Source organism: Rhipicephalus sanguineus, chromosome 2, assembly GCF_013339695.2.
Source record: "Rhipicephalus sanguineus isolate Rsan-2018 chromosome 2, BIME_Rsan_1.4, whole genome shotgun sequence".
Taxonomy (NCBI): domain Eukaryota; kingdom Metazoa; phylum Arthropoda; class Arachnida; order Ixodida; family Ixodidae; genus Rhipicephalus; species Rhipicephalus sanguineus.
In genome coordinates, this window is record NC_051177.1 from 55,231,910 (window position 1) to 55,258,215 (window position 26,306).

General features: G+C 45.4%; 1 protein-coding gene across 3 annotated transcripts in view; it reads left to right on the forward strand.

The window, feature by feature from the left end:
* The window catches only part of LOC119382980 (gamma-aminobutyric acid receptor subunit beta), a 213,248-nt gene that overhangs the window by 29,633 nt on the left and 157,309 nt on the right, over nucleotides 1-26,306 (forward strand). For all 3 annotated transcript variants that reach the window (XM_037650925.2, XM_037650926.2, XM_037650927.2), the window contains exon 2: nucleotides 8,181-8,269. In XM_037650925.2, the coding sequence (XP_037506853.1) occupies nucleotides 8,181-8,269 (89 nt within the window). The remainder of the gene's footprint in view (nucleotides 1-8,180; nucleotides 8,270-26,306) is intronic.

Genomic DNA, 26,306 nt, shown 5'->3' on the forward strand with positions numbered 1-26,306 from the left:
GCACGGTCATGGAACCGTAACTAATGCCTTATAACTTGGTAATTTTGCAATAGAACAATTTCTTGCGAACATGTGATATCGCGATGCATGGCACGTCGCACTGGCTTTGTAGTATCATATATAGAGCCAGGCGAACACGTAATTTTGACCAGATCTGAAAGGATATAGCGGCCACGAATACGCATTAAACAGTTCGTCATTGTCATTGAAATAACCTTCAAACACAAAGTCACGCGACATGACCTCAGCTTCGGAAATAGAAAACCATTTTCGGAGGTTACGCTTCGCTAAGTTTTGCTATGACAACAGAGATTCAGTAGTTATTAGGGATTCAGTGAGCCTACGGCAGGCGAGTCGTCCTTTCCGATAAAGTGCGTCCTTTAGCAGACTTGTAACAAAGCACAAACGCGACAAAACCTCGATCGACTTTGCGGCGTCCGACATGGGCACGAAAAGCCTTCAACCAACAAAACTAAAGATTCAGCGCGCAATGTGCTCTGCACGTGCTCGGAAGCATGATCAATGTCTGTACGCTCAAGTGAACGAAAGGCACGGCTATTTAGCGTAATGGTCAGGCGCTCTTATATTGAGCGCTATCCGACTTGTGAAATGGTAAAGGTCATCGAGGGGTGCCCTCCACGCGGCAAGTGACCTGTTTTTTGATCGGCGGGTGCGAGAAAGAGAGACAGAGAGAGAAAAAAATGAGGGGAAAAGGCAGGAAAGTTAACCAAGCACGCGCTCGGGTGGCTACACTGCACTGGAGGAGGGAACAAGGGGGAATAATAGAAGTTGTGTAGTATCATCCTACATTTATTCTGTACTTGAAAGTAAACACAAAAATCTTACGAAAAACTGCATTTGGTCGCCTACCATTTCCCGGACCTTAACGTGTCTTGCCGAGCACGTTGAAGATGCAGCAAGGCATCATCTAAATATTAAATGCGAAGCATTTCTTAGCGGACCTTTGGCACTTTGAGAGTTTCTATCTGCGTATCTATCTATCCAGCCGCCTACGTCTGGGTGCTCTCATGATCACCTCCTTAACTTGGTGTAGACGAAAATGGGCATGGGAGGGTAAGAGGATTTGACGAATATAACTGTCGGGTCATGACATGAATAACGTGAAAATCCTGTCGAGTACGTCGTCAAACCCTTTCCTGCAGACACATGTGGCACATACCCGTTTACCACGGACCACGGTGTACGGGTATGCGCCACAGGTGATTGACAGTTTATATATATCCAGGAACAACGAGAACAAACATTGGTAATTTAAATGCGAGGGCGTTAAGAATAACCGACGTCGGCAGCGTTGACCCGACGAATGGAAAGAATAAAAATTATGATCCCAGCAGCAATCGAACCCAAGCATTCGGCGTGGCAATCATGTATACTACAACAGAGCAACGCCAGGTCTAGAAGCTACTTTGGAGAAACAGCCTATGCAGGCGTAATGGCGGTGCAACGTCGATTGTGCTTGTGGGGCTGGCTATGTAATTTTACAAGAAAGCAATAAACACAACGTATGTACTCGTACGATACAGGCGTCATATTAGATTAACGTCTGTGGTTCCAGTGTTGGCTCTGCTTTTTATAGCAGTCTAATAAACATTACATTCGTATTACTATGACTCAGCAATTGCTCGACCCTGGAGGAATAGATTAACGAAAGTTACGCATGATATTGACATGCTTGCACCATGAAGTGCACTTAGTTTCGATAATACTGACGTATGTATTCTATCACAAGGGCTGACGTTGTGTCGCACCATAACTTACCCTTTAAATGCCAGTGTTGTCGATGTGTTTGGTAAGCCCACGATATGCACCCAGCTACTACACTTACAAACAACACGTCAATCTACCTCGTAACGCTTGGCTCAAAGCCATAAAATACAGCACAGAAGTGCTCGCTGACTGCTTCGCATGAAACCGATTCCCACAACAAGTGGCATCTGTCAAATTTTTATTCTCACAGTCAACCCCTCTAGCATTGCCGTTGGGGCAGTACATACCTGTGACCACATTCGATTGAACGGTGATTCGACCGCACTTCATCGACGTTGTCAAAATGTGCTCAGCTTCCCAGTGCACTGGTTTGAACGAAGGAAGTTCTTAAAGAATCAGTGTTTTGTAAAGCGCGCCAAGTGTACCTGAACGCGCGTAGTTGCGATCGGAACATGCATAAGTTGTCCTCTTCTGCGTGATGAGGGAATCGCATGTGGCGTAGTAGTTACAGTATCGAACACTTGCACTAGAGACCCAGAGTCCCAACATCGCCTTCGGTAGATTCTTGTTTGTCTGGTGTGCACATATGCAGACGTCACATGTATTTTCACGTTGACGTGCATGATGCCAAGATACCTCCATGGTACAGCCCAATAAATCGTAAAAATGCATGAGAGCCTAAGCAGTACAAAAAACAAAAACAAAATGGTTGGTTGATCCCTCCGTCATAGGAATCGGTATAACACGAAAGTGAAACGTGTCGTCACAGAAGTAGTTTATTATTTATAGTGCATTGGTATATGAGAGCTTGTGCAATGTCTACTGTTGTTTGGCAGATACAGCACCGGTTGATGTGGACGCATCTCACTCACGTTGACGCCTAGTGGCACATCCCCACACCGACGACAAACGCCCATGATCATGATTTAACCCTTGCGGTAGCTGAAGTTCTTAACGTATACGTGGACTCCGCATATAGTGAATCCCGCATAAATATGGCATCAACAAGCACACAATAAACACTAATGCTGGATATGCACTCCTTTAAAGCGTCGCGAAATGCGAAGAGAAACGCTACGCGCGTCGTGTCTTCCCTCTAGCCTGGCCGTTACTTCTCGCAGGGCGCGCAGGGAACGCGGAGCGACAGCCAGGCCAGCGTCGGAGAGCTATTTGTCGATATGGATGGATGCTATGAGCGAGGCTTGCGCTAAAACCGCCACCACACGGTGTGTTAAAGCGTTGACGAAATTAAACTTGTATTGGAAACGCGCCGAATGGGACGGTCGTTGCAACAGCGCGTTTTTTTTTGTTTTTTTTTTTTCGAGCCTGGTGGCACAGATGTCACCGCCCCGTTATAAAAGGGACGCTCATAGCATCCATCCATCCATGATCACTGCCAGGCGCAAGTGTGAAAGATAACAGGCGCGTTCATGCCACCTCCGTAATGTGTTTGGCGGTAGCTCAGTGGGCTAAACGCCCGCCAACCATCGTCGCGGACCGAGAGGTTATGTGTTCGATTCCCGTTATCGGAACTTTTTCTTATAGTTTTTTTTCTTTGCCATCTGATGGCATTCATTTTGCTGACCTACTTCCGTGACAGAAATACGTCATGAAAGTCTTGGTGGACCACGGCATAAAACACTTTCGTGTTAAAAACACAATATATGGATGGTTTTCACTTCGTCTTAGAGGATAACGACGAGCCCCCCCCCCCCCCCCCTCGCGGTGGTATAGTGGTTATGGCACTCGACTGCTGACCCGAACGTCGCGGGATCGAATCCCGATGAATTTTCGATGGAGGTGAACATGTTTGAGGCCCGTGTACTTAGATTTAGGTGCACGTTAAAGAACCCCAGGTGGTCGAAATTTTCAGAGAACTCCACTACGGCGTCCCTCATAATCATATCGTGGTTTTGGGACGTTAAAACCGAGATAGTAGTAGAGGACAAAGCAAATGCCTGAGCCCATGAATATGGCATCCGTTTCGGGGATGTTACAGGATGACAAGGTTACGCAAAAGAATTAAGAATGTATCGTCGTATAGCTTTCGCAAAATGAGTACTCTGCTCGTCTCTTTGGTACTCTAGTATAGAAACAGTATATAACATTAACCAAAAAGATGAACCTGCAGGAAAATTCTGTCATCTTCATTTCTATGCAAGCCGAGTTCAAAGAAGTGTCCACGAGTTTAATTCAAAAAGGCACATTTTTTAAAATTTTTATACCCGTCTGTATAATATTGTGTGCTGAACGCTGACAAATTAGTTTAATAATGCTCGAGAACTTCGAAACAAGGAGAAGGAAAGAAAACGGTGCAGCTTTCTCTATAGGAGTGAAAATTTTAGGCGTGAATTCTGCGCTCTCTCGCGAACAGCGATTAACGTCTGAGAAACAAAAATTTAATTTCCTGCGACGATGAATTCTAAACGAATGGGCTCTCGGAAAAAAGATGTGACGGCCGTCGACGCTTGCGCAAATTCAATTCACGTCGCCGCAGATCTCGATCCACTTCTTCTCCTCCTTCTCAAAACAGAAGACGGCACCGCGAAAGCAAATAATATCGACTTTCTCCCATTGCTTTCGTTTTTTTTTTCTGTTCTGATCTGCCCTTGAAACCAGCCTCGTTTAATCACGCTAGAAAGAAATGACGATTGGCTTTACTATCTCCGTGGAAGAGAACTAAATGTATCGACTTCGACGTCGCATTCGCCGGCCTTGCACGAAGATTGGTTCTAGCATAGTGTTATCAGCGCACGCGCTGTGTGCGCTCGTGCGCAAGCCTGTCGTTCCGCTCTTCTTTAAAGGAACGGAAATTTGGGCAAGTTGTTTTGCATTCATTATAAAAACAGCGCAGCAACAAGAGGACAGAATCAAAGAAGCAACGGGACGGGCGCTGACTCGCAACTGAGAAGTTTATTCGAAAAACACATACTTAAGTACAGAAAGACACGTGACATTGACAACCGAAAACTAGAGTGAAGCGAAACTAGAGCATGTATATGCCACATGGACGCCGCCAACATGCGCGTGAGAAACGTCTAGTCACCAAATGACATGCGCCACTACGTCTGTGGTGGCGCTTCCTTCGATAGTTGGTGGTGGCTGAGGACGGTTTGCGCTTGTGCGCATGTGTATATGCGTATCCGCCAGTTGTCACGAGCCATGAGCGTGGTTGTGCGTGGCTTCGTGTGTGCAATGTGTAGACGTTTGCGAGTTGTGTGAGTGTGAGGTCTGAAACGTCTGTGACGTTTGAAAGTGTGTGCCTGTGATCAAGCGTGGGCTCTCTCTCTCTCTGTGTGTGCGTGTGTGTGTGTGTGTGTGTGTGTGTGTGTGTGTGTGTGTGTGTGTGTGTGTGTGTGTGTGTGTGTGTGTGTGTGTGTGTGTGTGTGTGTGTGTGTGTGTGTGTGTGTGTGTGTGTGTGTGTGTGTGTGTGTGTGTGTGTGTGTGTGTGTGTGATAAAGTAACCTCACTTTATGCGAAAGAGTGAGCAGCTTCACAGTGAACGATAGTGTGTGTGCAGGCGGGTGGCAACCGGTCCGTCTGTCTTTTTCGGCCTGTGCATACGCTAATCCGCGCTTATGTGGGCAAGTGTGAAGGTGGAGATCTGTCGCTGTGCTTTCTGAACGTACGTGTACGTGCATGCGACGGTAAGGAAACGTGCGTGAGGGTGTTACATTTTGTCTCCTGCGTTTGCCGTGATACGTGACGAAATTAAAGGCACACCATTCCACCAGTCGTTATTCAATGACGGAGCAGAAACTAACCGAAGCAAAGAGGGGTGGATATAGAAGACAAACGAATGCTTTTAACCGATACAGTGGCGGTGGCGAAAGGTCGCGTCAGCGTGCGGAGCTCCCCGTAATATCGGCGGGTTCCCGCTTCTCAAACACACGTTTGACGCGAAATTAAAAACCCGGCGAAGAACCAATAGTCGAACGTGAATACACAGAAAGCCGGAGAGCTCCTGTCGGCAAATATCGGGGCACGTAGAGAGCTACGCATCGGTAGCCAAGGAAATTGCGAGTCCTTGGAAGATGGGACGGGAACTGGAAAAAAAGTGGGTAGAAAGCGACGTGAGCTGCGACGTAAAATACGAATGAATTTTGAGCGCTGGTGACGGTGGAACCTAGAGATGAAATTTCCGAGAACACAACTTCGTTTCCGGCCTCCTATTTGCGCTTCACCGACTGTTGTATTCGCAGTGTGGCTGCCTATGGAAAATATTTAACTTGTTACTCACATGGGCGCCTCGTTATCACGTCAGCGTCCACAATGGGCAGTAATTAGTTCGCCTCGTTCCGACTCGAATCTCTATTCTCCTGGGGAAAAAATGTTATACCACCGACGGTATTTTTAATGCAATGATTAGAAAAAGACCTATTGATAGCGTGGTGTGGAGTGCGTCTCTCTCCACGATATGAATAGACGGAGAAGCCAAGTGCATAAATACGACGCTATTACTATGTGCGCATAATGATGGTTATAGTTGAAATTGCTATGAACATCGTACAGTTCTGAACACGTGAATGATATACACAACCCCTTGTACACACAAACAAAAACGCGTAGAATGTCATGACTTGTGTCTAGAAAAAAAAACAACTTGGAGGACGCTTCGCACTTCGCCTACAAGAGTAGAACGCGATAGCGTAATTGGGCCCCGTGCGCCTCGCTTTCTAATCTGCTAGCCTTACTTCGGTTCTTGGTGCATGCCTCCACCGCACCGCATGGAAACGAACATCTCTGCGCGTAACATTGACCTTTTCAAACTATCCTAGGACGTCTACTGCAGAACAGTTGCGCAGTGTCCACTGCGCCATAATCCTTCGTCTTGCGAATCCGTAAGGCAACGTGCGAACCTACACAGCTGCTCACTTTGTTGATGCTTTTGCTGGCGATGATGATTAAATATGTTTGATTTCTTTGTGATGAGTGGGCATTTAAAACACGCACTCGTTGGGCTGTTCAGATGTTTTGACGGCGGGCGCGATTCTACGCTTCTGCCACGCAATATTACACGGGTTAAGGATACTCCTCCCATTGCAACATCCTTATGTAGTGTTTTTTCCGAAGCAGTTTCAAGCAATGGTATGGCTCTGTGGTAAAAAACCTGCTTTCCACGCAGAAGGCATGGGTTCGATTTTCACTCAGAGCGGAGATTTTCGCCATGTATTTTATTTGCATCTTTCTTGATTTTTCGGTCACGGACAACGCTGATTTTTCGCTCAGAACCAACGACGCCGACACCGGAATTTCTGCGAAACGAGCTCTTTAACGCTATCGCATTAACGTGTGTTTCCAGTACACCACGAAACAGGGTGCACTATTAACCCAGTGCATGCGCTTGACAGAAAGGATTTATACCTTTTCAAGCCATACCTGGAGACTGGCACACAGGCTAGCGCACGCAGACGCCTACAAGTTTTGCGTTTCTCCAGCGGTATCTTTAGAGAACATTATGCTGTGTAGTCAACTTGTCAGAGATAACAGAGGTGTTTAGAAATAAAGAAACCATATCTAGGCCACTTTACTATTAGTCCAGCGCACAAACGAACTCAGAGAGAGTACAAAAAGTGGCTCAAGAAGTGTGCAGAAGTTTGTGTTTTTGGTTACGCAAGACTGTTTGGGTATACATTTTTTTTAATCCCGAAAGGTTCTCTGCGCTGGGCTGTATTCGGTTAGGGGTAGGCGAATGGAAAACACATCTTTATGGATTAAAGATACAAAAATACTCGGGTGGTGTTTTATGTATTCGTGGTGTGCTCGCTTGCGGTCTCGTGGTTGGATGAGCCAGACGTAGCCATAATAATATTTAAGTAATTTCCAGGCCCATTAGAGAGGTTCGAAGACAAAACACGTAGTAATATCACTTGCGCAAAGATCACATGAAAGTTGTCTAGGAACAAATGGCGCTTGAGCAGCGCAAGTATTTCACGTGCTGCGATACACTTATGATGACGTTTTCTCGCTTGCTATAGCTGAAGCACGAGAAGCCAACGGACGAATGCAAAGATGAACGCAAAGTAAACAAATCGGTTTCGTGTGAAAGCTGCATTAGTTTTTGAGCATTCAACGATCTCTGTGGGGACCTGAAATTCTGTGATTTTGCGAGATGTACACCAGGGCCAGAATTTGCCGAGCTTTCTCTCGTGTTCTCAGTCTGCCTGTATGGTCGCCATCAAGAAACTCTAAGTGGGAAAATGGTGCCTTTGAGAGGAAACCTAAGCTCTCAATTAGCTTGACGTATAAATACAACACTGAGCGTACGTTGAGGGCTGTGTTTTTGTTCTCTATTGTTCACATGTATTCTTCTTTAGTGTTGCTTGTGTGTGTCTTTTTTTTTTCTTGCGTATCGGGTGTGTATGGTCGAACTGGCGCCTGAGCTTGATGATGATGCGTTTTACATATCCACTGACGTTGTTCCTACCTTCTTTTTTGCTCTCTCTTTGCAGACAAACGCAACGTGGACAAAACATCACGCAGATTCTGAATGCCTTCTTTACACGTGGGTACGACAAGAGGGTGAGGCCAAATTATGGCGGTGAGTAGCGTCTGCTCATTTCAAAAATTTTGACTTCAGCACTACGTATTTTCTGCAATGCCGTTCTCGCAGCACTGGCTAAACGAACATATTAATTAACCTATAATGCGGGTATTTAACTGGAAACAAGTAATAATTTGATTTGTTCATTATACGTTAAAATTGATACTGTATAAAATAGTAACTTGCTATTCAGGTAGCCATGCGAGTTTTACGTGCATATTTAAAGCGCGCCCTTTCGCAATGCAGAAACTTGGGAAGTGGTCACCTGAGCATGTGCCTGTTTCCAAAATCAGTCACGCTAAAGACGCTCCAAAGTTTTCACTACAGCACAGAGTACGTATAAATATTAGGCTGGCCACTTCCAATTTACACATTCGGCTCGCAAAATGTTGAGCAGTGTTGAGAAATATTGAGAAATATTAAGAAATATTAATCCAAATAAGGCAGAAGTTCGGGGGAAGAGGGAAGCTAGAAAAGATGAAAAATTCCCGAACAGCGAGTGTCGCCAAAGCCAACGTTTCGCCTCGGCTGCCGCATTTTTCGGTGGAGGCAAAAATGTTCGAGGCTCGTGTACTTAGATTTAGGCGCACGTTAAATAGCCCCAGGTGGTCGAAATTTCCGGAGCCCTCCACTACGGGGTCCCTCATAACCATATCGTGGTTTTGGGACGGCCCCTGCTTAAAGTCAACGAGATGCCCCCCCCCCCCCCCCCCCCCCTAAAAAAATTCTGTCTACGCCCCTGACAAGTGGTTTTGTTTTCTTCAAGTCAGCAGCTGCTCTTGCTGCTTGACAGTTGCTGCATTGACACGTAGTCTTACTGCTTGCGCAGCAAGACTAGACTTCAGTATGAACCAACTAGTCGGCAAGGAAGTATTGTTCCAACAAGTACGATTGCCGAAACGTTGGCTGAAGAGACACCCCTGTTCAAGAATTTTTTTTTATCTTTTCAGCAAATATTAAGAAATATAAAGAAATAGCTACGGTCATCCATGGGCCTTTGCACACTGAAAATCCACAGCCATTACCATAATAGGCTTGTTTCCAATTATTCAGTTCTAAAAGCCAACGACGTCAGTGAGCATATTTGTGCTGGGGCCCGTTTTGCATGTGGCATCTCGTGGAATCTGTCGAGAGGGACGACTCGTAATCTTACGATTTAGCCTCTGAGATCTCAGGTGTGGAGCAACGCCGCACATAGGAGATTTCGGAGGTGATGTCACCGCTTTTTATGCCGTATATACGTGAGGAGTTCTATATGTGGAAGCTCTAGATTCGTGGTGGAGTAAGGGTACGTCAACCACAGCTACAAGTCATGTTTTGAGTCCTGGCCAGGGTGGCATACTTTCAGCGTGCATCTGATATCGTGTACGTGCGCATGCCCATTCGCCAATAAACCATTCGATGACGCAAAAATAGATTTTAATGAGAGCAGCATTTGGGCAAAATTGGTAATACATTACTTGCGTGTGACTGCGCAACAAAATTGCGCTGTGTGTGTCTTCTCTTTCGTCCGCGTCTTTTTTCTCGCGCAATGATACTCAAGCAAAAATAGATATTGGCCTTAAAACGTTGGGTAAACAACAGCGCATGCATTTTGATATGCGTGGTATATAGACAATTCCTCTACACGTGTGAATATAAAAACAGCCATTTTTAGGCTCTTTTTTTTCTGTGTGTACAGGTAGCCAGTATTTCATACCAGAATATTGTTTGTTTGTTTGTTTGTTTTTGCTTTTGTTCCGCGGCGGTAAGTGTGCACATGTCTGTCGTTCGTGTCACAAAATGCCGTAAGACAACTCCACAATCCGTCTCATGAATTTCTGCCGCGGAATGCGCCTACTGCATCCATGCAAATGCATGTTCAAGTGGACTGAAACTTGTAAGATTCCATACCCTTATCTTCTCTTTTCCTGCCATCGTCTTAACAGTTGTTCTCACCAGAGATTATGACGCACTGTACGTCCCGTGCAATGATGCCCACTCACTCATATTCGAACATAAATAAATGAGATCCACGTGTAAAGTGCGACTTTTCCTTCCAACATTATAGCGACCAAGGAAAAATGGCATCAAACAAGTAGCCTCACTAGGAAACGCCAAAGCCTTCCGCCATCGTTCGGCAGATTAAACGCCCACAGTTATTAAAGCGATGGTGCAGTCCAGAACTGAGCGAATGATTCCGGAAGCGCGAAGCCTTGTGCGCGAGCGATTTAAGTGCCTCGATACTCGCCTCAGCCACTTCCGAGCTCGCGCGGTCTTAACGACGTCGTCGTTCCTTGATCTCCGCGATCTCTCAAACACTCGCTCCGCTCAGATAATGCGGGGGCAGCGGCGTTCTACAAAACCGCGCCTCAGCCGCGATGTACGGCACAGCCCGTGGCAGCAAATGTCGGCTTTCCGTATGTGTACACGCGCGGCGGCTTACGCTTGGAAGCACCGAGAGCGCATGCGCTCCGGCGCTCTCGCCGAGCGTTTTAACCGATCTGCAAACGTGGATGTCGTTTACGTATTGAAAACTCTCCGCTTTGTGGCAAACAATTCTGCCCTTTCTCTCTATCGCTCCTTTTTCTCGTCAAAACAGAAGTTTAGAGAAAACTCTTCGATATCAGGAATGATGGAGCGCGGGGAACCAGGAGATCGGGTGTGCGTGCGTAGGAAGAGAAAGCAGTAAAAGAGAGAGAGAGAGAGAGAGAAGGCTGTTGAGAATGGGAAAACGGGAAGAGAAAGAAGGATGACAAGGGAGAGTAGGGTAGGTGAGTACGAAGTTGAGGTAAAAAGGGCAGAACTGGGTGCAAGCTATAGCGCCTGTTACGCGTGTTACGTTATTTCAGCCGTCATCCGCAGCGCGGTAGACATCGCGCGCTTTCGAAGCCGGCTCCTGCCACGCTTTAGTCTCGAGGCTTGCAGCGCCGTCTGGGCATATTTTCTGGCAGTGGCCGGAGGGATGGCGGAGGCTGCAGCTGCAGCCTGCAGTGCGCCCCTGTTATCGATTTGCGCGCCGGCTTCCTCGGCAGGCCGCACGGCATCGGTGATTAGGAAAGCGCCCCGTGGAGCGGAAAAAGATGGAGGCAGTTGGTAACCCCCCTCCCCCTCTGAGACACCCCCTTCCCCACCTTTCACCCTACTCCCTCAACCTCCTTTCCCATCCTTACGCTTCCGGTAATCCTTTTCCCCCCTTAGACCAATCGCGCTTCTCCCCATTCACATTCCGCCAACACTTCCACCCCCTTCATATTCCCCGTCCAACCTTTTATTATTACTTTGATCCGGCGCTTATCCCATAGACGCATTGTTCTTGTTACCGCCGGCCGGTGTTTGTGTCCACGAAACGGTGTAGCTTTGTTTTCTTTCGATCGGATACCTGTCTGACGCGCGAGATTGGGTCTTTTGCGAGCGTCGGACTCGCCGCTCCAGCGCTCAGCCTAGAGCAGCGTGGCCGAACTTTTTGTTTTTATTGTGCTCACAGGTCGGAAACGAGAGACGCTGCTGTCCCTCTATCTCTCTTCTTTTCGTCTCGTTGTTTCTTTCCTTCCGTACTTGGTTATTTCCTTTTTGTACCCGCAGTGTACCCTCTCATTGGCCTTGTTTTGACGCTCGGCGTCCCGTGCTCGCCTGTTGGGAGCTGATGGAGAGTGACTTAGACGGATGACGCGACACGTCGGGCGAAAGAAACGCGGTGATTGGATTCCGAGCACTGTTGGATGGTTGAGCGTACTTTCTATGTTGTTCTGCCGCCTTCGGTGATCAAGAATTGCAGACAGCGCGCTGCCAGAATGTCGTAAAGAACACCTCGTTTTAGTCGTTTTGCTGACGCTTTCTTTTTCTTCTGTTTTCAGCCTGCTCATTTGATGGCAGATTTTTCACTGCATATCTGGCGGACCGAAAATCGCGAGTTTGCAGACTTACCACTCTTACCCGACCACTCTTACCAGAATTACCGTCAAACTACTCCCGGCACCCGCCAAGGTATTGCGAAGTGTGCGCAGGTAGTTGCCAAGAACGTACGCCAATTATCGGAACACCATAGCTATGCGTTTATGTTTTATTTTTCCTTGTTTCTTTTTGTCTTCAGTTTAAGCCGATCATATTGCTTTTTTTTTTAACTACAACAAAAGCATTTAACGTCTATTGGTACTAGTAAAGCTATGTGATTCTTTTTTTTCTATCTGTCAAGCACAGCGCAGGTCGAAACCGTTTCGTGTTGTCGAAATCAACGCACTGAACTACGTATATCTACGTTGTATATCAGTCCGTGATGACCTTTTTTGTTCTGTGGCTACAAGTTGAACGATGAAGCAAAATGCCTATAACAACAAGGACACTGTATCAGGAATGAGCCGTTAAAGAATGCCTAGATAAGCATTATATCTCCTAGCCTTCGTAACAGGCACGCAATGGCCGATGCACAATAGCTTTCGCATTCCACCTCCAAGAGAATGAACAGAGACAAAAAATAACAATAAATAAAAATAAACGAGAAAAAAATAGCTCGTTAAAGCAGGGTTGTGGTAAAGTGGGTAGCAACTCCAAGAATGAATCGTGTTTCTTTCATCTTTTCTCGGTTCCATTCTTGGCTGATATTCGTTCTTGCACCTTGCAAGGACTAAGCATGCGAAATCTAACCCCGTACCGAAAGCTAGATGAGTTGCACAACAGGTCTACCGGGGGCTGTAGCGAAGAACGTTGCGAAAGGCAAAGTACCTGAAGCCTTATGAGTGTGTGCACAGCTGGCGATAACGAGTACGGCCTGCCCTTTCTCTATATTCTTATTCCAGAAATAGTAAGAACACGTGTCAGTAAAACACCCGAAAAAAAAAAAGAAAAAAAAACGAGGAACCGAGGGTCAGGCCACATACCCCAAGAAGAAGTATTAGCAAAATACGCAGCAGCAAGACTGGGATGGCGACAGCCAGTGCGAGGTTCGCTTGTCGCGTGCCTACACTAAGCGCTTGTATGGTAATGCATGTTCGGACGTAGTCAGTGGAATCGACGAGAGTGCTCTGAAACATAATCGTAAAGGCTTTGATAGCGAATAAGTCCGCCGAAGTAGTAGAGTGGTTACGGTGCTCGGTTGCTGACCCGAATGTCGCGGTTTCGATTCCGGCCGGGGCGGTCGCATTTCGGCGGAGGCAAAATGCCGTGATGCGCGATGTCAGTGCAAGTTGAACATTTCCGAAGGCATCCAGTACGGCGTGCCTCGTGATCATATCGGTGTTTTAGCGCAAATTATTGTTTTTATTACGATAGGGAACAAGCAGCGCAAAAAAAAAAAGAGTGGGAGAAAATTGCCACTGTTAACAAGCACCGAAGAGGACTAGGGCAAGCCAAAAGATCCTGAGCTCGAATACATCGCGTCATAGGAAGTTCACAGAACGCTTCGTCTGATTATAAAGAGATGACGATCAATCTAGTGAAATCATTAGCGAAGTACGGCAGAAGCTCTCAAAGACGAAAGCGCTGCTGCGTCTTCTGTGTACTTTTCTTCTTCTTCGACGGCTTTCTAGGCTCTTTCCCTGTACGACAATATTATAAGTTCTTCTTTCGTGTGGCTCTTTTCGTGGCCACACACGACACAATCGATGGCGCAAAACACGACGCGTTGGCTTAGCGACTATGGAGTTGGTCCGCTAAGGGTGAAGGCGAGGGTTCGATTCCAGGCCAGGACGCGCTCATTTCGACGAGGGCGGAATGCAAGAAACGCCGACGCACTTACATTGCGCTTCACATTATAAAGAACCCCTCATCTTCGAAATTATTGCGGAGTTTCCAGTATGACATGCATCAGGAGCGTATATTTTGGTTTCGTCACGTAATAATACGGAACTCTGCACAAAAGCCCTCGACGTCTGATCAGCAACGGTGTTAAATGAAGTGGCAGTGATCGAAGTTAATTTCAATCTTCACCTCGGTAACTAGAAACGCAAGAACTACGTGAACATTCCATCTCTGGCACTCTAAAGCTTTTGTTATAAAAGCAGAGATCATACGCGCCATTGTGCAGCAGTATCTTATGGCTGTGAGAATTCGTACAAACGTAAATAATATAAATATATGCTTCTTCGCTATATCAGAGTGTATTAGGGTATTGCCGTGCAGTCTTGAGACACCGTCTTTCATTGTTTCTTGCGATGCGGTATTTCGTAGTCTTCAGATATGGACTTGAACGACTGCGTAATTTTTCTAGACGATTACTTCGCCGAACCAAGCGGGGCGACTATTGGGTCGCTTAAACTGATTAACGCCGCACTCTCAAAGATTTTTTCTTACTTTTGGTAATTGCGTCAGCTTGCCAACAGATCTTTCCCAAGGCGCCAGTAGCCGCTTTCCGGTCGTTCTACTCGGAGCTGTTGCGAAAAGCGAGTGTGGGAAACAGAGTTGAGAAACGGGGCGTCTTCACTGAAACGAACGGGCGAGTGCAACGGAGCTTCTAATGATCCCCGCGCTGCTGCTTCGATAACGCCTGTCACCGCCATCGCCATCTTTGTCATTAACGTCTGCAGATCCGATTCTTACCACGTTAATGGAGAAGCACTCAAAGTAAATCTTGTTTTCGCGCCGTCGGATGCTTAGGGCCAACTGATTTCTCGAAACATTGCATGTTGAACTGTGTAATCTCGTTATGCTTACCCTAATCTGTACGGCGTCTTTTCATTCGCGTAATTCTGAAATCTGTTGCATACATTTTTCACGTCAGTAGTTTTCTATGTAGGTCTGCGTCAGTGTTTCCGTTGGGTAGATTTGGAAAGGAGCCAGAATTCAAGCAAAAAACAGACAAAATCAGCCAGGCCATTTAATTTTATCGCCAAATAGAACAAATTTGGTAATATGAATAGGGTTGTTATTATTGAGTGAGTGAGTGAATAAACTTTATTAAAAGTCCGGGCGAGGCGGGGGGAAATAAATATTATTTTGAATAAGCAAAAACATAGAAACAAGAGCACCATTTGTTTTTCCTTCTCGCTTTGTCTTCAAGTCACAAGTTGCGCATAAATAAATAAATTATGCTAAGTTTAGTGCGCCCGCACACATTTTATGTAGAATAAACAGAATAACTGACAAAGACAGAGCAATTTCGGAACATTCCAGCCATGAAGTCAGCAGGAACGTTAAATGATGAAGCAGTTTTTTCTTGAAACCACCGACAGAAATTTATTACTAAAGTTACTATGATACCAGTCTCGTTTCAAGTAGTGCAGTCTGGTTGTAGTGAACAGTCGACTTCATCTTGCTGCGGATCTCTGTTTTTGTAAAGTTCGCACGAGAACACGGGCTGCACTTCAGTGTTAGAATGGCGCGCAGCGTAAGCATACATGGCGTGCAGCGTGAGTGGCGTGCAGGCCACGTGTTTGGCAGCACGCATGCAACTTCGTAACTGCGTCTTTGTAGGCGCTCCACACGTTGCGCTGGCGTGCCGCGATGCGCACCAACCTGTCCCAAAATGTGCACCAACCTGTCTCAACACTAGCTCTAAATGCGGCAAAATAAAGCTTTGAGTAGCCAGAAAGTAGCCATGTAGCCAAACTGTAAATATTTGTCGTCAGACGGGATCATGAAGTAGCCAATTCGGCACAAAGTAGCCACCGACGGCCACCTTAATACTGTGTAGATTGGTTTTGTGCAAACTTGCGCTATGTTTCAGCATAGACGTTGCAAAATGTTAAGGTGAGAGAAGCGAGTTGTATCAATTATTACATCTGGATAACGACCGACGTTTTGTTGTATATTTAACGTGACATGGAACGCTTATTAATATAGCTAATGAGCGAAAACACGCCAATTAACTTTTATACTGGAAAATAGGCTCACTGTAACGTGTCTGAAAATCTGTGGCACTTTATGGGAGCACTCTATGTCCGTTTTCGCGTAATGAAAGCTCTAATTTTACTATAGCTACTTTCAATGCGCAAAGCATGAGTAATTTTACGTGCATTACTGATTTAAATAACTGTGGTTATATGTTACATTTCTCCTCATTCTTAAGCGCTAAACCTCTGCCTATTTAAAAAATCGTCCGAGAGCATATTTATCATTCCACTATTTGAATGTTTATAGCACAAACGTCGACCGAAAATCTCACTGTAGAGGGCGCAGTCAGTTGCGCCATTTGCTGAAATTGTGCCTTTCTAGTGCTTTATAAGTCACCTCCTTCAGCTATACAACTGGTTCTAATGCAGCCGAGTCAAAGACGGCATCGATAAGCGACACAGACAACGCCTTCCGGTGATTCCTTTTTATATCGCTTCATACTATGTAAGATAGCACAGCGCACAAGTCGGCGAAGTCACTCGCCCATCCACGTAAGCCCGAAAAAGTACGAAGCTGCAAACGTTCCCGAATCCCTGAGTTCGTAGCTGTGAGTATTCGCATGCCCACCAGAGCACGATTTTCCTGCGTTTGCGTGTACCCAAGTTAAACGCACATTTTGTGGGCGTGAGCGAGCTTTACGTAATACACTTTCTAAAGCGCAATGCATGATAATTGTGGCTACTGCAGGGCCCCTGCATTATTACGTTGTTGCGTGTTTCAGGGCGTCCCGTAATTATCCATGCAGAAGATACAAAAATTTGCACCAATGCTCACAAAAGGAATTTGGGTGCGCTACACACTGTCTAATGATAAATCATTTACATAATCATGAGATCAAAATCAGCATTCCTTATGCAAATAAAAAAACTGAAAAAAGACAAAACAAGATGGGAGAACAGTAAAACTTGAAACTCGTTGAACAGAATCTGTACTTTTTGCAAAACAAAAGGGCATCAATGCTTGGCGACGAAAAATGCTTTGATTGCACTGTTCCCGCTTGTCTTTAAGTTGTTTTCACATTGATGAAGTTCATTTAACAACTTTGGAAGCGTATGACGAAGCATTTGTTTTGTTAGCATAATGCGTGAAAAAGGTATTTTCCAGATATCATCATTGCGTAAGACCTTGTGAGTGGTGTCAACTCAGAAAATGTACGAAGTAGTCCGTCTGTATCGTGCTTTTACTTTCTGGCTAGATTTAGTGGATACAAAGTGTGTACGGACGTGATGTTATATTTGATAAACAGGGCTTTTGTGTGCCCTGCGGTTTGCTAAAGGCAATGCGTTTAGCAAACCGCAGCTTTCCGGTGTGCTTAAGGTACGCATGTAACGAGCCGTGATTTTATGCTCAGGTTGTATGTGCGGAAGTATTTTGATATTACACAGTACGATGGGAGCGCTTCCTGGTCAGCATGCAGAAATTGCATAAACTGATTTGCTAGCGCTTGCATTGAGAGCATCTATGTAGCACAGCAGCCAGCAGTATGTCAGCCAAATTAGACCTGCTAATGTACGCAATAAAAAAAAATTGCTTCGTTTAAAAAAACTGAATGAAGGAGCGTAGCGAAGTGCCTGAAGCTGGAAAGAACAGGGCGTTTTAGCGCACACCATAACATAGGCTGTGCGTTCTCCCATTAAGCAACAAAACAATTCGAAGCGCGAACTCTCCCGCATAGTTTAGGCTGAAAACTTAGCGTTAAATATATGTTATCACACGACGCATCAGCTAAAGTGTCGTTACGATCACGACAGTTGACAGCGGAACTAAATTTCCGCGTTGGTGTAGAAGATAGCTGCTTCATTATATTTATTTTTTTTCTCTGTTCCCTTCCGTGTTCAGTGCGCCCGCGTTAGACGATCCATTCGAACTCGAAAGTGTTCGGGCAATGTGCGCCCTTTCTCTGGCCTCCCCACACCGGGCGCTCGGTGCGCGACGGTCGCGTTGTCGTTAATGACCCAACACTCGGGGGGAGTCCATTTAAATGCCACCGCCATCACCGAGAGCGAGCGCAACGCGTCGCGAACCGAAGCCACCGATTCTATCAGGGGCACCGCGATATCGCCTCCCACCGAAGTGTCCCGGCAGTTATTTCATTCGTTCCGTTCTTTAAAGTGTCATTAGATAGTTTCCTTTCGTTTATACAGTCATTGCTTTTTTTTTCTTTACTTCGCTATTTTCTTTCCCTCGTTCAACCATCTTTCATTCTCTTCTCCAGCGCTGCCTTTCTCGCGTTTCTATCGTTCTCTCATTTCGGCTTGAAGTGAAACGAAAACTTCGAAACCACCCGAATTGTCTGATAACGCGTGCCATAACAAAGGGGTAATGATCCTGCGCTTGAAAAGAAAAAAGAAAGATTGAAAGTGGTAGTACAGTGATACCATTAAGAAGAAATAACGCACTGCCTAGGCCATGGCGAGGATTCAAGAAAAGAAAGAAAGGGTGGAAAGGGGGGCGAGGGGACACTCGGAACGAACATAACAATGCCGGCAGCGAACATGGCACGTCTATCGCGAACTGCGGCACGTTTCTGGGCTTCCAATGATGCGCGTTGCCTCGCTATGGCTGGGCTTCCTTCTATACATCACTTTTGATTCTCTCGCCATATTTTTGTTCCGCACTTGCCTTTCCTCGTACGGCGTTGGTCTTTTAGTTGTTGTTTTTTCTTCTTTTTGGATCGGAGCCAAGTGTGCAATCCGTACGTCTCCACTTGTCGTTTTATTGCCTACGTGCAGACGCTGCTTTCCCGCGCAAAAGAGCGTTCGTGTCGAGAAAGTAGGAAAGAAACATTAAGGAACGCAGCTTCTTCTTCATCTCCTGCGCGCATTCAGCAGTCAGTGCGACGTTTGTGCCCGTCGCAATACCCTTTGGGAGAGACCCAATTGAAACGGCCTCCCCGATTGTATAGGCTGAGTACATGCTCCGCATAAGCAAACAAGAGCTGGGCAAGGCAAAATAAAAGAAAGACAAAGCAGTCGCACGGCGTGCCTCGTAACAACCAGTATAAGAGCAGTGCGTGCACTAAGTCATTCGCGTTCGCGTTGGCTTCCGCCTTTGTGATGCTGACCTTTTCTAAAATGCAGCGGTCGTTGCGACAGGCCTATGCGACACCTCTAATTCGACTTTGAACGAGGTACATTGTCTTCATCTTAGATCTGAGCATGGCTGCGCGTTTCCTGGAGACAAAGTTATTTTGGTATGATAATAAAAATAACGGAGATTAAGCTACATTGCATCGTGCTTCTGGTGCGGGCTGTACCTTTTCACGCGACGCTACAACAGAAACTGTGATTCATTTGTTGTTGGATTGTATTGTACTTACATATCCGATGTTCTACTGGGTGCCCATTCTAAATTTTTCTCTCTTTTTGTTTTTAAGCGAGGCCCTTTTAACTCACAGTTTTCGGCGGTGTCGTACGGTGAAAAACCCGGCGCCGGCGAGCGTAGAGAAATGCGTCCCTCGAAGCGTATTTGTTGCGCCGTTTTACAGCGAAAGCTGTTATGAGATCATTTCACCGGCCGTTTTTGGCGCCGTAGTTGTCCGCCGCCGCCGGTGTCCGTAACGAGTATTGCTCGAAATAAGAAAAAAACGAAATAAGAAAAAAATTCCAGGATGGAACGAGGTTCGAACCTGGGCCCTCTGCGTGGGAGCCCAGTATTCAACCTCTGAGCCATGCCGGTGCTTGAAACTGCTTTGCAAAAAGGTCCTATACAGCCTTCATGTCGGGAAGGAACCACATTAGCATATGCAATATAGCGTGGTAGAAGAGTAAAATAAGCACCAAGCGTCGCACAACGCGAATTCTGTAACCAGGCGTCACACAATGCGAATTGCGCAACGAGTGGGTTGTTGAATGCTTCCAACCCATTACAAAGGACTCTGCCATAATTCTTCATCGTCATCAGGCACAGCATCAACAAAGTGCGCATAATGCCTTACATGCATATAGCAGGTACCAACGCTCTCCGTAGAATGACGAAAAATGGCACAGTGCCTGCTGCCCTACTTCTCAAAAATTACAATGATTTATAGCGTAGTGGGTTCCTCGCAAGTGCACTTGTATTGGTTGCCAAGGAAGCCAATAAGCGCATGATCCATTTCCTTGGGGTCTCAGTAAAGTTCTTCGCCTCCCCCCCCCCGTCTCTCTCCCACGTCAACCTATGTTATACAGCATGACGGGAGAGAGAAATAACGACCGGGCGTCACCCAATGCAGATTACATAACTGGTGGGCCGTTTAAAGATTCCAACCCATTACAAAGGGCTGAGCCTTAATTCTTGATCTTCATCAGTCGTCGCGTCAACAAAGTGCACATAATGCCTTACAGACGTGTAGCTGGTGCCTCGCTTCTCCGCAGAATGACGAATAATGGCTTAGTAGGTGCTTCCCAACTTCACAAAAATTGTGATTTATGGCGTAGTGGGTACCTTTCTAGTGTACTTGTATTGTAGCCCCAAGTGAGCTTAACGGGCTCTAGAAACGCCGCTCTTCCAGCTTTCGCTGTGACTGTGCTGCGGTTTCAGCGCAGGCCTGGCGTTTTTCAATAATTGATGCTCTCTCTCTGTCGTGGGCTTCTAGGTAATTAGCCGTTTCTGATATGGCGATCCGTTCTTTTATAGAGGCGACTTGCCATTTCAGGTTGCCTCATTTCATTGTTACCTGGATATGAACACATGACCATCGTTGTTGCCTGTAGCAACTGAAGTGTATAGTGCTGCTGAGCACGTGGATGAAGGTCCAATTATCGGCATGGAGAAAGCAAACACTTAGGAGGAAGCATTGCACAATGAGAAAGAAAGAAAGAAAGAAAGAAAGAAAGAAAGAAAGAAAGAAAGAAGGAAAGAAAGAAAGAAAGAAAGAAAGAAAGAAAAAAGAAAGAAAGAAAGAAAGAAAGAAAGAAAGAAAGAAAGAAAGAAAGAAAGAAAGAAAGAAAGAAAGAAAGAAAGAAAGAAAGAAAGAAAGAAAGAAAGAAAGAAAGAAAGAAAGAAAGAAAGACAAGCAGTTAGTCGTGCAGGCTCACGCCATGCTTCGACTGTCGCCGTTTTCCCGATAGGGCGAGGGCTCCCGAATTTTTTGGTATCTTTCTTGCTTTGCTGAGCGAGGAGGAGTAGTCGGCACCCGCCCTACGGGCGCGCCGAGCTGTCCCATTAATCATATGAATCAGAAAATAATTAATAATTGATTAATTGTTGGGTTTTAACGTCCTAAAACCACGATATGATTATAAGGGACGCCGTAGTGGAGTGCTCCGGAAATTTCGACCACCTGGGGTTCTTTAACGTGCACCTAAATCTAAGCACACGGGCCTCAAGCATTTTCGCCTCCATGAAAAACGCAGCCGCCGCGGCCGGGATTCGATCCCGCGAAAAAAAATAATTATCATAATCCAGGATGATAAAAAGAAGAGTACACAAGCGGATGAGAACAAGTACAAAGTTATGTAGGAGGAGTAATTGAGGAGCTCCCTAATAGAAGGCGACATCAAGTAACATATGATATAAGGACAGAGATCAAGCTGCTTCATACGCTTAATCACAGGCCTAATCACGGATACACGCCTGATAACAAAGAGGCGAAGAGGCATGCGAGGTTCCGTTCAAGCATTATGTACCGAGGGTCGTGGACCTGAAGGGTATGTAGATGAGATACGGTAAAATATGGAAGCTCACTACGCTTCATCCATCAACGCCCACATAAAAGAATGATATAAGATGGCATAGTACGCCCGCACCTCCAGCAGCTCTCTATCTGCGTGTTTTAACCTCAATGTTCCTTCAATTCTTGGGCAAAAATGAGAACCAGCGTTCGATTGATCAACTTACATCTTCAGCAAGCTTCCGTCACCTCCAGAAATTGCCTAAAGGAGCTCTTTTTTTTTCTAGGGCGGATTTTCGAATCTTGTTTGTCACTTTACAGATCCCAGCCGCGGCGGCCACATTTTCGATGGAGGCGAAAATGCTTAAGGCCCGTGTACTTAGATTTAGGTGCACGTTAAAGAACACCAGGTAGTCGACATTTCCGGAGCCCTCCACTATACGGCGTCGCTCATAATTATATCGTGGTTTTGGGGCGTTAAACCCCGACAATTATTATTATTTATCACATGAGCGAATGCCCTCATAAATTAGTAGGACTCGTTGCCTGGAAAGGGGCGACAACATAAAAAAAACAAGACAGAAGCGTCAGGAAAAAGCCTCAGCTCACCAGCTCCAATCTTCAAATCCGGTGAAGATTGGTAACGGAGAAAATTTTTCTTTCTCTTTGTCCGAATCTGCTGCGGCGAATTTTATGAGATTTATCGCGTCTAACAGAAAATGTTAAAATCTAGTGCCTGCAAAAACTAGCTTCTTTTTGACTCAGGATGTTTTAACTTGATAATGAAGTATTGCAACAAAATAATTCATCAACAAGTTTGCAACTACTTATTTCAGAATAAGAAAAGAATGTCAAGATTCTGTAAATTCAAGCTAACGTAACATTATAGTGAACGGAATCACCGTAATAGAGGGCACCCTGAAATACACCGCTAACATGTTAGTAGGGGTCTTTCAATACCACGGTAAATATTACTCTGATATATATATGCACTAATTACTTTCGTTTATGATGCTTTAACCGATGCAACGTACAGAACTGCGATATGCGTTTCTGGTGCAGAACCGCGCCTTTGTAAAGTTAGGGTTTCAGGTTATTGCTAACTTGCAGAATTTCTGGGAATTAACGATAATACTTTTTATTGCGATAGCAATTATATGGACAGTCTCGGCTGGATTTTGCCGTCGCCGTCGCCGCCGTCTTGCACCGTATATGTATAAGTATGTGTATGTATATATATATATATATATATATATATATATATACATATATATATATATATATATATATATATATATATATATATATATATATATATATATATATATATATATATATTAAAGTCCCAAAGAAAAATAATTCAGAAAAATGCTTCCCTAGCGCGGAATCAAACCAGCGACCTCTCGTTCCGCAGCGCGTGGCGCTAACCATTACGCCAGAAAGCGCAGATCCTTCAGGTAGCTAACGGCGAGCGTTATATACACACCCTTTACCGCTGAACGGAATCAGAGACGGCAGCCGCTTATAAGCGTTTCTTCATTACCAGCGAGATGGCACTAGGAGCGCGACGGGAGCATTTAAAAGTCGCCGGCGAGCTCGCTCGCTTCTTCTTATATTTACGCAGACAGAACCTTGCCCTGCCGCTATCTGCTCGCGCGGTTTTCTGGTGGTGAGGGGAAGAGGGTTGTTTCAAGGTTTCACCGTGGCGTCCGCGCTCATATTACGGAGCGTACGAAAGTCAGCACTTCTGCTTTCGATCAGCGCCGGATCATCTCCTGCGCCATGAAGAGGATTGCGCTTCAGGGACTTTCCTTCGCTTTGTAAGGGTGCCCCCTCACATTGAGGGAGCACCCACGTGCCATGTAGGGGGCTTGGCCCCCACGTTCACACACTGGCAATAAATGTTTCTACCACCACCACTCGAGCTCAAGGGACGCCGCTAAACGAACAAACAGAAGATGAGCGCGAACTATCAAGTCTCACAGCTCGACCCTTAAAGCACGCTAGTTTCATTCGCTGCTTCGGCCGCCTTTGCAACAGGAGAGCTGTTCAAACTGAGAGTATCCATTGGCGAGCCTCACTTCGTATAGCATTAGTTTCTTGCTATCCCATTCATTGCTTCGCCCTTGCGACGAAACTGTGACTTTTTTTTGTAACATCTCTTTTCTATCATATTTCATTCCCCTTACCCCTTTCCCCAGCACAGGATAGCCAGCCGGTCTGAGAACTGGCTAACCTGCCTGTCCTTCCGTTTTTCTTATCCTCCTTCTCCTCCTCAGGGAATTAACAAAAAAGAAAGACATCTCAGATGCTAACTATAAATGTTGCTTGCTAGGTTCCCTACAACTTGATTTTATCGCTCAAACGCAAACACCTTTATTCAATTCGGTCGATGTTTGGATTATAAAAGAGCCATCTACGTGTACTTCCAATGGCAGGATAAGAAATATCTAAAGCTCCTAAGTGTATTATCTGTATTTAACTGCAGCATATAAACTGTATTTTACGAGGTTGCTGCTAACGCGCTATATTTTGTAAAGATAGAATGTTTACACTGCAAGGACGTGGGTATTTTAGAGGTCCGGTTTAGTACTGTTTAAGTTAAATATTCACGCAATATTTCTGCAATCCTCACGAAAACCAAAGCAGGGTTGTTGAAGAACGCGAGGAAATCATTATAATGGAGTTCCTGTTTTCCGTCAGCTTTATAATGTTGATGCTTCAATTAATAAGCAAAATATACGTGAATGTTAATTTGCTAGCCGCCTGAGGACTTCCGAGTGTGCCTTACTATACACAAGTGTAGCACTGATTAAGCGAAACGGTCAGAAATGATTAACCCATGAATTAATGAGCCATCTGCCCGCGCAGAAATACCTGATTAGTATGCAAGCTGTAATAGCTCATGCATACAGGCAGACTAATTACTGTTATATATATATACATACTTTTTTATAGGACTAGGCGGTGATGTGCGTGCTGCTTTTCATTGGCCAATTTCCCTTCTTAGAGGTACAGAGGCAATGCGGACGAGACTTAATGCGACCTGAAAATACATCAGCCGGAAACATATTAATGCTGATAGAAAACTATGACGATCCTAAAACCCCAAGAAAGAAATTTTCAACGAAAATGATGCATCGTGTGTTGAGCTGAACTTCAAACCGATGTGAATGTGAACCCTTTTCTAATTATAGACGATGCTTGACAGCTGCTTCGCGTGCGTGCATTACCACGAGCTCCTTCGACCTGTTGGTCAAATTGAGACACGATTACGACTTATTTGATACAGTTAGAAAAAGGTGCGTGTTATTTGGGAATGTTTTCATCTCTCATTAGTAGTCACCTTGATTAGAACGTTCCGCCAAGTTTCTCCTTTGCGGACTATAATGTCCGGTTCACAAACTTCCTTTGCGTTCAGTCGGCCAAGCCTTCTCATCGTAAACGCACAAACCCGTACTCTCCGCATACTTCTCGACGTTCATCAGCCTTCAATCATGCGTTCTTTTGCAAGGCACTGATAGATTATGCGTCGGGTCGTTTATCATACCGCTACGTTCGTCTCTTTTCCCGCCAAATCGATGCAATCAATGAGGGTTATTTACGACCGGTCTACGCCTTAGTCTTTCGGTCGTTGTTTTTGTTCTGGTCTCTGTTTGTAACGTCGTCGCCCAAGCAAATATTTATTGCGGACGTCATCTCGTTTGTTCAGCGCTCCACACGCTGTAGCATAGCGAGAACTTATGAAGCTTGAAGCTGCATAAAGCGGTCCTTATTTGCTGACGTTGCTGACGCTTTCGATATATTTGTCCACCTTGAGTTGAGTTAAGGTGTCGACTCAAGCGCGTCCCACGACTGAAACACTTGGTTTCTATTATGCAAGCAAAATGGGCGATTAATGCGCAAGCTGTGAATACACACGGGGAATGTGCCGTACATCTGTGTTACACAGAAACTGACAGGAACGCAAATATATGCAAGGCTATCAATACACGACTGCGCGTGGATGATTGTTTTTTTTTCTCAATAACATACTGTATAACTCCACTGTGATTATTGTTCTTTTTATCGTGTCAACAAATCACGCTGGCAGTATTAATCTTAAGGGCTTTCGAAAGTGCGTTTGTGCTACAGGTTTAACGTCACCTGAACATACCGCTTTATGTTTTTTTTTTTACTGATCTTGTTTAGTTTTGCACTTGCACGAGCACACGCATACACCACTACTCCGTGCAAATGCGCAAAGAAACAAGGGTGAGAACGGCTCCACACTTCATACGCACAGTGTTGCCGAAAGTTGATTAAAAAATGGGCTCTCCCCCGTAAAGTCCTACTGTTGATGGCGATAGTGAAGTATTAGACAACTGCCCGAAGCCAGGTTCGTAGTTTTGTCGGCCGCGTAAGTCGCACTAACTATTCACTCACTAATTACACTGATCACCACACGCTTTTTATCAACTATTTACATACCAGAGAAGCCAAAATGGCGGCAGTGAGGCGTGAGCGATAATAGACCTGTGGTCTTCATCTAAATCATGGAAGCTACTCGTAACAATGCCCCAATGGAGGTAAATACAATTAAATCTATATCGGAAGCCTATATGTACTTCATAATATTTGCGAAGTCTCAATAAG